Source organism: Trachinotus anak, unplaced genomic scaffold (assembly GCF_046630095.1).
Source record: "Trachinotus anak isolate AG129_WGS33_773 ecotype Australia unplaced genomic scaffold, CSIRO_AGI_Tana_v1 ptg000010l, whole genome shotgun sequence".
Taxonomy (NCBI): Eukaryota; Metazoa; Chordata; class Actinopteri; order Carangiformes; family Carangidae; genus Trachinotus; species Trachinotus anak.
In genome coordinates this window covers 11,821,561-11,834,799 of record NW_027273861.1, presented here as the reverse complement: position 1 = coordinate 11,834,799, position 13,239 = coordinate 11,821,561, and the positions used below count along the sequence as shown (strand labels likewise).

Sequence of the window (13,239 nt, the reverse complement as noted above, 5' to 3'; positions counted from 1 at the left end):
GTCCTCCTTAGTGTGTGAAATTAAAACGAATGAAAAAAAACAACAACTACAACCAGGTTCCCAGAAGAAGCTGACCCGCAGAGCAGAGCCTCCACACGGAATACCTTCCCCCGTCTTCCCCCTTTCTCTCCTCCCGGTTCTGAGGTCGGCAAACAAGAAGCGTGTGTTCCCCTTTAAGAAGCCCCCCTCCTTCCGCACAGCGGCGGGGGGAGGAGCAGGTCTGCGGAACAGCGGCTGAGGAGGGGAAAAAAAAAAAAAAAAAATCCAACAGAGGACGGTTTCAAGTCCCCCCAATAGAAACTGTGCCTGATTTGTGGCCAATGTTGGAGATGTAAAAAAAAAAAAAGAAGAAGAAGAAGAGAAAGAGAGGGAGGGAGAGGAGGAGGAGGAGGAGGGGGAGGAGTGGGGGGGAGAGAGAGGGAGGGAGGGGGGAGGAAAAACACTAAAGGGGTAGCTATGGAGATGGAGCGTGCTCCTGGCTGCTTTCTTTGACAGGTGTTGAGTGGGGCAAAAGTCTTAAAACAGATCCAGCATGTACGCCAAAGGTAAAGGAGCCGTCGTCCCTTCCGATAGCCAGGCGAGAGAAAAGTAAGTGCATTTTATCTCGCTTCGTGTGAGAGTTTACCTGCTCATCATGCGGGCGAGGGGGGCAGAGGAGGGGAGTCAACTTTCTAAACTAGGTGCTGTAATTTAACAGGAGTGTGCTGTGCTAAAGAGCGCTGCCCCCCCCCCCCCCCCCCCCCCCCGACCACCTCAGAGGTGCGTCTCTTCAACTTTTTGTTTTTGTTTTTGTTTGTATATATAATTTTACCTCTTGTTTTCACTTTTGCTTTTTGCAAGGGGGGTATTTACTGATATTGTCTCATGTGTGCAAAGCGCTCACACTTCTCCTGTAACTTGAGGCAGCCTTACGGAGAGCAACAATGCATTTTATTTTATTTATTTATTTATTTATTTTTTTTTTTATTGTGTGATCTTCTTCACTTCTGCCGCGTCTGAAGCGGGAGAAGCGCATTTTCGTTTCAGACGTGTTTCTGCGGGGTGCTCGTCCCTGCGCGGACCGGCTGCTCCGCGCCCCTCGGTACAGTTCAGCAGCTGAAACTGCTCTGTTGTTTTTAAGAAATAGAGACGTGCCGCTTTTGCAGTTCGTTTTTTTTTGTTTTTTTTTTGTTTTTTTTTTGTTGTTGAGGCGCTGTGCCGGCGATGAGGGGGAAAAGTTTTGTCCCGGTCGGCAGTCGTGCAGCGGTGGTAAACTTTTGCAGCATCAGCTCACATGAAGGAGACGCGAGCATTGAGCTGTGTGATGAATGTGGGGTCGCATGTAATCATTGATGGTTATTGTGTCTGGGAAATATTGCAAAAAAAAAAAAAATAGTTGAGATGTGCTTTTAAACACGATTGCGTTACATGTTTTCCTTTTTTTTTTTGTTTGTGCTGGTGTGTAATTTTTTTTTTTATTTTATTTTATGTATGAGCTTCATTTGTCGGTGCATGCATTCCTCCTTTTTTTAATAAAACAGAGAAATCCAATGTAACTTTTAAATGTCACTGTCCCTTATATACTGGAGGCTGCACTGCTGCTCATACCTGCTCTTCATTTGCTATCAGGAATCTGTGTGTGGGACCATTCACAGAGTTGGACCTCCTTTGCATCCCAGCACTTCAGATCCGTATAGTCTTTTATCATCATTAGCTATTTTTAAGCACGAAACAGTCTGAGGTTGGAGGAGTGAGTAGGAATCCCTGCTGAGATACAATTGTAATCTGAAAACACTGTCAAGTCCTGGGAGGCTGTGCTGGTACACAGCACCTCATACATCTGTAATAGAAACAAAATTTCTTCGGAGACTCTTGTATTCTTTGATACATTGCAGTGTCACATTCGATTGATTAAGCTTTCTAGAGATGTGGCTTGCTCATGTGCTTAGTGTAAGCTTCCTCGAATACGACTTTGTGTATGTCTGGTGCCAAGAGTGTTTAATTTCACTCTGAATTCACATCAGTTTATTGGAAAATCGAGCAGCTCTCTGTGTGTTTGTGTCTGCGTTGAGGTGGAGGAGTGAATCCTAAATGAAAACAGTCCCATGTGGCTTTATGAACAGCAGGCAGAGTGACCTTTGAACCAGCATAGAATGCTTCAATATTGCATATGAACCATGAGTAGACGCCAGGCTGCTTGTACACCTGTTTGTGTTCAACACTGTGTTCAACACATCGAAAAGCTATTTGTTATTTAAATGCTTTTTTTTTTTTTTTTTTTTTTTTAGACAGTTTTTAGTTGCACTTGCTTGTTCAGCGAGTGTGGATTATGCTCCATGTGTTATTGGGAGTGAAATCAGTGCAGAGGCAGCATGTATTTCAAATGATGGTGTAGGAGGAGGATTAATAAATTAACTCATAAGAAATACAAGTGTTTTGAAAACTGGAAATGATGAATGCTTCTGTTTGCGAATGACAAAATTTCTTGAATTTGTTTCTTTAAGCGTCTTCGTTTGCATCTATTTCCAGCCCTCATTTATCAGAAGCTCCACAGTAAATATCGTGTTATTTAAACCTGTGTATATATTTAGTTTAGCGTGTGTGTATCTGTGTGTGTCACAGACCTACAGTCATTGTCCGGACATAATGGTCCTCGCTTGCCCTCTCCCCTCACCTGTCTTGTCACCCTAACCTGCCCCGCAGGGCCAACACATGTTTCCTTGTTAACGTGGAGTTCACAACAGCTGCCTCAATGCATCACTGAATTAGCTCATATTCATATTTACATATTCATTGGGCTCTTTACATATTCAGATATTGAAAAGAGGACGCCCCGGATGGACTTGTATCGGATTAAAGCAGACTCGGTCATTACAGCTGCAGCTCTTGCTTAGAGGATTGATAATCAAGTCATATACTCGCTTAATTGAATAAACTATAAATTAATAATACAGCTCATCTATCTGTCTTGAAAGTAAGGCTGGAATCAGTTCCGGTTAGCTCCTTACATCACTGTACGTCAGCTGTAAACAAATACTTTAGCGATTATTCCCTGTGCGTTCCACACAATACTTTTATTCCAGTAATGCCGGTTTAAGCTTATTATTCTCTTTATTTCGATGAAGTCACATTATGATGCTGTTGAACTTGATACAAACAACTTGTTGAAGGATGAGTAGAAACTGGTACAAACTAGAGAAAAATGTACCTTGTCTATGGCAGTGTGTTTCCCTTGTACAGTTGAAAGCAGTCAGGCAATACAAGGGTATGGGCACGACATGTAAATTACACTTGACCATTTGGTGTAACAAGGACGAAGTTGCAGAGGGAAGTATTTATTTATGAATGTATTTTAATTTTAATAAACTGCCTCCTCGTGAAGTTGCTGGAATCACTTCTGCAGCTGTGAGTATTATTTGCCAGTGCTGTCTCATTAAATTCTGAAATATTTCACACACAGTACATACAGTACACACATCATATTTCAGAAAGAGAGGGCCTGCAGAATGTATCTTTTAACACCACACTTACTTGGTTTTGTTCGCAGTCTGGTGTCGTTTTGAGTGACGTCCAGCTGCTGAGGCTTTTTAAGGAAACTGTGTATTAACCTCACTCTGGAAGTCTTGCAACAGCCAAAAGAAACAGCATCTTTATAATTATCTTTACAACACTGTCTCTACTAACACCAAGAAAAGAGTGAGAGCTGCAGCTTACTTTATGTGCTGCCATGCTTTCAGTGCTGCAGGTGATACATTTTTTTCTATCTCCTGGTCTTCCAGTCCTCCCCATAACGCCATAGGAAGTGATGCTTTGTTTGTTTCAGGTGGAATTTGTGAGATCTGGTACAGCTGGGGCCTTGATGCATGTTACCGGGTGTGTGCAGGTGTGCAGGGGTAGACACAGAAAGTTTAAAAGAAAAAGCAACCGCTCCTCTATAGCAGAACAAGTCCTCCTGTGTTTAATACTGAATACTTCAGTCAGCAGCCACCTGAATACTGTGGAGTAGTTCTCGGGTTTAATATACAAAATGTTCCAAGATACCAGCTCGAGTGTGCATTTAAGTGTGTTTACAACGCTGCACAAGGCCGTGTGTTTTTTTACTTCCTTTAAAGCCTTGGAACCGAGGCTTCAATCCAACCTGTTTGTTCAGAAATACAACATAAAGCAGTCACATGTACATTTAACACTTTTGTGGATTCCTCCACACGACCAAAGCCTCACCATACAAGTGGAGCTGAGCTGCCTGTTCTCGCTGTGCTGAGATCACATGTATCAAGCATGAGGTGGGAGTGAAGTGTTTTCTTTGTGCATCCTTAAGAAGCATTATTGTGATTAGACATTTTGTAAGCAGAGATGCTAATAATAATAATAATAATAATAATAAAGACAGAGGAAGAATTGCTGCCCTTGTGACCAAAGAAATTAATTACTCTCCACAGTTTTTTTCTCTGTGTTTTTATTTAATTTAATTTGAACAGGGGTAACACAGCAGCTTCAATATTAATGTGACCTTATTATTTAGTAACTGGAACCTCTTTGAAATGTGCACTGATGAATCCGGCATCTTAATTAAAGGTGCCATTCACAGAAATATTTCATTGCGTGATCAAGCATCTCATTTTTTTTTTTTAAAGCACGTCCTTAGTTTTCTAAAGAATTCTGCTCCCTGCGTTTGTTTTCTAATACTCTCTGTTTACAGACACTTTTTGTGAGATTTCGAGTGTTTCTGGATTTGTTTGGGGAAAGAACTTCAAGTGTAAAGTTAATCAGTTTGTTTTGAACATGAGCTTCTTTACATCCTCCACTCCGCCTCTGGCTCCTCCCACGTATTTACATGCAGTTTAATGGGGATCTTCAGGTCTGAATGCATGGTTTTGATTCTACACAGATGGCTCTGCCATCTGCATTTTAGCCTTTTGAGGGAAGCATAAAGAGCTTCGCACCAACATAGGCAGAAACACTGCACTAAAAGTAAAGAAACCCTTGATTTACCCTCGGCACCCTTTGGCTGACTGTGCTTTCATTCAGATATGTCAACAGTCAATTAATGCTGCCTTTCGTCAGCTGCTTTGGGTGCATCCGCACAAATTTGTTAGTTTTCTCACTTGAAATAAAGGAGACAGTATAAATATTGAGGCTACGTGCCTGAAGTTGTTAATCACTTTGGCAAAAGAGCACACAGAGGAGAAGAGTGTATGTATTTTACTCGAATACAGAGAGAAGTATGTGTCTGAACAGATGACAGGTAAAAAGATATAATGTGTTCCTAAATATCAAGTCTTTTTGACGTAGACAACATGTGATTCTTTCTAAAGTTTGGATTAATTTTTCTTGGGAACTTGCTTCATATTGTTGTCCTCATTAACTGCTATGGGAGGAGGCCGTGGTGATAACAAAAGTATGTCAGCTATGTCAATATTAATCTCTTCTCACAAATCAGTACAGAGCTCTCTCCTCTGCCTCTTTCCCTTAAAAAGCATATTTGAGAGTGAAAATCGAACTTTGCTGAAAATGACCAAGTTATCAGACGGTTACACTGTGAGGTTAGAGGACACTTACAGGTGAGTCTGTTGATAGCAGACGTCACAGAGTCAAGCTGGCTGCTGGCGGAAGAGTGAGAATACTGTAAGCGTGTGTGTGTGTGTGTGTTTGTGTGACAGTGTGTGGATTAACCCATGGCTAAAGCCATGCGTGTTTACGTGCTTATAGGCACTGATTTGTTTTGACAAAGGAACTGCCATAATAAAGCCAAGCAAATATAAACAGTGTGTGCTGTGGGAATAAGCTTTAGTGAAACAGCTTCACAGTATCACAGGTGTCTCAAACAGGCATCCAACCTTTCATTCACCTTCCAGTGATACATCACTACATTCACGCCTGTTCACCACCATAGTGTCAGATCTATGCTGCTTTATAAGATGTCCATAAATATTTAATATTTAGGAGATAATATTTTGTGTTTTTATTCAGTTACGCTCTGTGTTACATTGAGGACGCCACTGAATCTATAAATTATGGATGCTTTATATCTTTATTCTTTTCTATTTGTATATACATGTGAAAACAGATGCAGTAACGTGCACTGCTTAATCCCTCTCCATCACTTTCTCCGTGTGTACCTTACCTCACCCTGGCCCTGCTCTCACTGCTGAATTATTGAAGCCAAGACATGAAAGTTAATTTGCTAACTGTCTGTGCTTTAGCTGGCTAAACTCAGCTGAGAGGCCCTTGTCTCTGGAGGCGAGTGAAGGAAAGGGAAGGCTGGATGGGGCAGCCTGGGGCTAAATGTCAGGTGTGTTTCCAGGGAATGGGGCAGTGGAAGAGATCTCCTTGATCTGTGGACATGGAGCAAAGTACTAGTTAGGCCACATGAGGTTCAGGTCAGGAAAGGAAAGAAGATCAGATATGGTGTTGTAGTTTTTTTTTTTTTTTTTTTTTGCCCCAGCTACAGTCCAACTATTGCAAATGATCTTGTGCCTGAAGGGAGGGAGCGTGAGAAACAGACAGCAGATGCTGCTTGGCTTTGTGGTTATTTCAATGTAAACTCACACACCAGGTTTATATCATGCGATCCAGTCAGCAGTCAAAGCAAAGGTCAAATGTTCTTCCTCCCACTCAGACTGATCTCCTGCTTCTTGTCATGTAAGTTGCTTCACCGTATTCTGTTGTGATATTTCATTTGGGGACGTTTTCTGCAGAGGAAAGAGAGTGAAATGTGTAGGAGGGGAAATGTGAGATGTGAAGTGGACTGTGTGTGGTTGCGGTTTGCCTTGTAAGCATCTCATCTTTTATTCCTGAGTGACATGTGTAACTAGTGCAGCGTTCACAGGGAAGGAGTTCAGGTTTACAGTATGCACAGAGGGAAAAGTTGACGCCCTGACCTTCAGTTTCCCTCTGACACAGCTCTCCCGTACAGTACATCCACCCCTGTGTCTCCTTTATCTACCTGCCCTTCCTCGGGCTCTGCTCCATCAGCTCGCAAAAAAGTCTCCTCCTCAGCCGAGTTACACTTACCGCTTCTGACAGAGTATAAAAAGGTGTCCCCTGAAGCCTGGATTGAATGAGTGTTTTTAAATAATGCATTGCAGCCAGGGCAGGTGCCCATCGCTAGGGCATAGAGCCCCTCAGATCACACCAGGCTCTGCCATGAAAATTTCATCGCTGCAGTACTCATGGGAATCTCTGTTCGATGCTGTACAGTGTGAACAGGGTGTATAGGAGCTGACGCCTGCCGCTGGGTATTTCACACTGGAAGAAGGCTTTGTTTTTTTGTTTTTTTTTTGTTTTTTTTTCTTCTCAACATTTTAAACCAGTAAACTCACCATTTTACTGAAAGCCGGGAAACTTAAACACCTCTGAACTGTTCAGGCGAAAGCACAGGCAAATGTTCTGATTACAATTAATCTGAATTACAGTGATTGACCAAAAAAACACCAAAAACAAGCAAAAAAAGACAAATCAATTTCATTTCTTCAGTTTCAATTATATTCACGCTCTAAAATACAGTCTCATTGAAAACTTGTTACATCAATCAAATATAAGAAAGTGACGGACAGCTCTGTTAGTAATTGGCCGTCTTATGAAAACCACAATAACCACTTTTATCACTTAATTTGCTGGACTGATGTAAATGTATATACAAGTGGGGAATTGCATGTCTTTTCTGGAGGGTGTGTGTGTGGGAGGGCTGAACAAGAAGCTCTGACTTCGTGTGAAACCAAACTAAGTGAAATAGAAGCCTCCGAAGTGAACAAATCACACAGCAATTTCATTACACACATTTTCAGGCAGCAACACGTAATTAAATGTGATGGGTTTGCTCCTTAACACAACACTAATCAGTTTCACTTGATGACACCAGGACAGCCGCTCCATCTGAGATCAATATTAAACATTTACAGCAAGCGGCTTGCTCCAACTAATCCTATTTCTGTACGTGCAATCTGCGACCAGGCCTGACCACCCTCCCTCATCGTCATCACACAACATGGACACACACATTTTTTAACAGCGTGTTTACACTTAATATCTGAAATGAGTGTGGATACAGTTGTAACTGATGTAAGAGTGAGAAATACAAGTTGCGATAGCATCTAGTGTCTACTGCTAGTTGAAACTGGTTTGGACCAGATGTAGCAGATTCAGCAGCTGGTTGATCAGACATTGCAGTGAAATTCAGTGATATCTTCGAGAGTATAAAGAATCAGGTTGTTCAGTTCTGGCCCGGCTCATTATTGATTTATTCAGTATCATCCTGCATCAACCCAAACATTACATCTCAGTGTCTGCTCTGGCCGTGACGCATGCGATCCTCTCAAAAAACAAACATACACAGGAGCACAGCAGCTCCCCTCTACTTGTGGTCTGTGGTCTGTGTAGCCTGCATTAGAGTAAAAACACTGTGTCTTTGTGCTGGCAAAAAGGCAAATTTGCTTTTGTGAGTGAGGGGTCCATGTGTGTCTTTCTGCAGGTTTAGGAGTCTGAGATGTTCATTATTTAGTTGTAAACACAGAAGAAGACAACATCATCGTTATTAAGTAGTTCTTTCCTGAAGTGTGGGGCAGCTTCAGTAGTCTTGATCCCTTCTTGTCTCTCAGGGATGAGTGTTACCACAGTTAACAAGGAGATGGCCATGACAAGTAATGAGGATGAGTCAGCTGTTGAAAGAGAGAGAAAGTATAAAAAAAATCACACTCTGTGATATGGAGATGTGTGATTTTGAATAAATAAATAATCATAAATAAATAAAATAAATCAGTCTTTTGTAAAGTTTCTGTCCTTTTGCCTCTGCAGTTAAAACAGAAAAACAGGCCCTTTGTTCAGTCTGATCTAGGTTAAAGTGGTGAAAGGAATAGTTCAACATTTGGGAAATAGGCTTATAGATTTCATGCACAGAGTTAGGTAAGAAGATTGATGCCTCTCTTGGATCTGTTCGTTATATTTGAAGCTATAACCGGGAGACAGTTAGCTTAGCTTAGCATAAAGACTGGAAACAGGGGGAAACAGCTAGCCTGCATCTATACCAATGTAACAAAGTCCACACACCGGCACAACGAAAGCTTATTATTTAACACGTTAGATTACGTTTGTTTAATTTGTACGAAACTGAAATGTTGAACTTACACATTGTGCTTTCACAGGGGCTTGTACTGTATATCTGTATTTCTCGGCCAAAAGCCATGACTTCATGGAGCCATGTCATCTTGTTGCCATGGCAACCAAATGCTATGTGAAAACATCAATTTTACGCCTTGGATCAACGTGTCACACAAACTGAATTTTTACGATTTATTCAGCGTTTTATTCTTGGTAGGAAACAGGAGGTCAAACTTTGAATGACTTGTTCTAGTATAGTAATGTTATAGTCAGCCAAATCAATACAAATTATCAGTGTTGTTAGTTGTAGATAAATATGATTTATTCTCCCCATGTCTAAATAGTTCAATTTGCCACGTTTCTCCTTTCAACTACAGTTTCCACTGTTACAATCTGTGTTTGAGAAAGAAAGAGATTTTATGTTTTTGCTGTCTACACTAAAACAAATGACTCTTGGTGATGTGAAAGGATTGTTTGTAGAGCCAAGCCGTGTCACAGTCACCACCAAACTTTTCAATCCTTTGCTACTTGTAGCAGCAATGTTTTAGTTGTTGTTGTTGTAGCCTAAGGTTGGGTCTCAGAAGTTCTCACTAACATTCCTATAACTGAACCGTATTTGAGTTTTATGGGCCAAGTCAGAGTTAAAATGTGAGTATTTGTCAGGATGTGAAATATAACTCCAATGGGATGCTCATGATAATATTTCACTCGCTGACAATATTTGAGGACTGTGTTTCTGTGAGTTGGTTTCGGAATCTCTCCTTTTCAGAAATTACCATTTATTGTTAAGCAATTTTTCCACCCCTGTGCCTGATGCATAAATAAGCATTAACACATGGAATAACAGGAATGCAGCAAGCAGTGTGGTAATATCTGAGCGTCCAACTTCAGCCACATCTGAGGATATTTTTCGTCTCCTCTGTCCATGTTTCTCTCAGTGTCTGCGCTGTTTTGTTTTCAGCCTCTGTGCCTCAACAGCAGAGTTCCTGAAACCACAGGGAAATGGCTGAGTGCCACCGAGGCTCTCTAGCTCAGAGCTGCAGAGCTTTACATCACACATTTACAGCCCCTCCACAGCGTATATGATCTCCATACTGTAAAATCATGTTTATCCAAGCTCCATCTCAGATGATACAGTGATGATTTTCTGCCAGTTGGGCACATTTGCTTGACTATAGTTGATGGACTACATGAATTGAAACAAGTGCGACACAATTAAGGATGAAGAGAGAGCATGAGCTTGTTTTTTATTTTTTTCTTTATTTTTTTCTTCTTCTTTTTGAAATCTTTCAAATGAGCAGTGTTTTCCAGAGTGAAATGATTTGAGGAGCAAATGTAATGTGAAAGATGTGATCCTCAGCACTGACGTCTCTCTTTCTCTCTCCTTGTCTCTGTTTTCCAGGTTAGCTTTATATGTGTATGAGTATTTGCTCCATGTCGGCGCACAGAAATCAGCACAGACCTTCCTGTCAGAGGTAAGAAGTTCTTTCAGTTCCTTTTGATAGGAAAAGGATTCCCCCCTCTATTGTATGACCGGGAATGGAATTCACATTATGGGTTGTTCTGGGTTCAAGCAGCTGTTCAGTAATCTTCCTGCAAGCTGGGGTCTGGACTTTGAAAACTGTATATTAACGTTAGTGAGCCAGGACCTATTTTGTTTTCAGAGGTTAAACAATAGCAGTGTTCTTTTTATTGTTTATTAATTTGGCACAATGTAAACATGGCGTCTGTCGGGCTACTTAATTACCTGCCCTTCATTATTAGCTCTAATTTGTAATCATAAATTCTGTATAATCAGAGCAGTTTGACATATTGTAAGCTTGTGTTGTTGCTCGCTTTCAGCTGTGACATTTAGAAAATGAAGCCAGTCATTGGTAAGTTAAATCGAGTGCACCTTTAGTATTTGAAACCATTCCAAACATAACCATTTGTCCCAGGTCTGCTGGACTTATTAGTTTCATATTAGGCCCCTGAACTGTCGACGAGGTAAGGGCTCTAATGTGTTGCATCCTCTTCCTTAATGGACATCCTTCCTGCTAATGGTCCTGTGTCCAGGCCTTCTCCTGTGCAACACCTCTCCTGCCCACTGGCTTCATTCAGCTCCACTTAAAAAGCTTCCCAACACTGAGAGAGGGCTTTAATGGCAAGCAAGGGCAGGTCTATATCATTCAACTTTAATACTGACATAATTTCATCAGGTGAGCTCGGTGTAGAGTCACATAGAGATACGGATGCACCCGCACAAGATCACAGATGCGTCGCACACACAAACACACACATGCACACATGATGCACATAAGTGAGAGTATCGTAAGCTAGACGGTTTGAACAAGCAGTACAGCTGGTCACCTGTCAAAGAGCTAGCAACAAGGTTTGGTGATTTAGGAAAGTTGAGTTTTAATTTTCTTTTTTTTGTGGAAGGCAATGAAGTTCAGATTACATATTCAGTTAAAGGAATAATTTTGTGAAATCCGCTCTCTTGCTGAGTTATGCCCTAATTAATCTTTTAAAAAGTTATATCTCCTTCAGAGTTCAAAAGGGTTTGGATTTTTAAGGAAAGAAATTAAAGATAAAATGGAAAAAAAAAAAACTCAGAAAGAACAGAAATCTGCCCTAAATCACACTCGCTGGGACAGATGCATCAATCAGATGCAATCAGACAGAAATTGTTCGCCTTTGCTTACAGTGTGCAGGCAGGCAGGCGGGTGGGCACGGCTGTTGAAGGCTGGCCCAGCTGCCAACAACCAAGAGTGGACATCTAAAATATGAAGGTGGGGGTGGGGGGTGGCACAGGGAGATTAAGTGGTCGGGCTGCAGAGAGCCTCACTGAATTCAGAGCCCTTGTGGGTGAATCTTCTCTCAGAGATTGAGTGTTATTGGTGAGCTGCTGGAAAGGGGTGAAATTCTGGGTCGCAGGCAACCAGAGGCACACACACACACAGAGACTCACACACACTTAGACGGCCTCAAACGGGAATTAAAACAACATCTATGTAGACAGGGATTAAAACAACAGACACAGAGGCACACACACAAACAGTCCATGTCCACAAGGCATGCATGCTAAGACTGCTAAGTCAATTTGACGCCAGTTGTCTCAGATGTTGCGCCTGCAACAGTATATTGCTTAATGATATTGTTTATTTCAACCACAGCCTCGTTTTTATTTAGTTGTCTTATATGGACAGAGTCAGTGTATTAGAATTACAGCGACAGTAATGGGTACATCTGAACAAACACTGCAGCTTGACCTTTCACCTTTTCCCCTTCATGTGCTTCTAGCTGTAGGCTTTAAAGTGTTGAGGGATTTCTCTTGAGTATTTGAAGAAAGGTTGCAAACACACAGATTTGTTACACTCATCTACATCACTCAACATCCAGTGACCGTGTTAGCACTTGCTTTCTACCTCTTCTTGAAGTACACAAGAGATGATCACTCTCTTTGCTTTGATTTTTTTTCCCTTTCTTTTACGCATTAATCATCCGCATTTTCCCTCCTTTCCCTCTCTATAGCTTCCTGTTAAACCCCCTCACTACTTAGCACCTCCTTATTTCCTCCTCATTCTGCTGCTCCTCTCTTCTCACTACGATGAACAAGAGTGCTCAGTGCACTGCAATATTTCTGTTAAACAAAACAAAAAAAATGACACTGTGCAAACAGCTTATGACCCATAGTTACGTTTTATTGTTGACCTTTAGTAATCTAGCACTGTAGTAATTGTGATGGGAGGAAAGGAGCAGGTTGGGATGGATGGAGGGATGCATGGATGGATGGATGCATGGATGGATGGAGGGATGGATGGATGGATGCATGGATGCATGGATGGATGGATGGATGGATGGACGCATGGATGGATGGATGGATGTATGGAGGGATGGATGGATGGATGGATGCATGGATGGATGGATGGATGATGGATGATGGATGCATGGAGGGACAGAAGGATGGATGGATGCATGGATGGATGGAGGGATGGATGGATGGATGGATGGACACATTGATGGAGGGATGGATGGATGATGCATGGAGGGATGGATGGATGATGCATGATGGATGGATGGAGGTATGGATGGATGCATGAATGGGTGGATGGATGCATTGAGGGATGGATGGATGCATGAATGGATGGATGGATGCATTGAGGGATGGATGGATGCATGGAT

At 41.7% G+C, this 13,239-nt stretch overlaps 1 protein-coding gene across 2 annotated transcripts in view; it reads left to right on the top strand.

Annotated features, from left to right (window-relative positions):
- The first annotated feature begins 432 nt into the window (after positions 1–432).
- ssbp4 (single stranded DNA binding protein 4) overlaps positions 433–13,239 on the top strand; it is an 83,087-nt gene continuing 70,280 nt past the window's right edge. For both annotated transcript variants that reach the window (XM_071487566.1, XM_071487565.1), the window contains exons 1-2: positions 433–588; positions 10,478–10,550. In XM_071487566.1, coding sequence (XP_071343667.1) covers positions 533–588; positions 10,478–10,550 — 129 coding nt within the window. In that variant the 5' untranslated portion in view covers positions 433–532. The remainder of the gene's footprint in view (positions 589–10,477; positions 10,551–13,239) is intronic.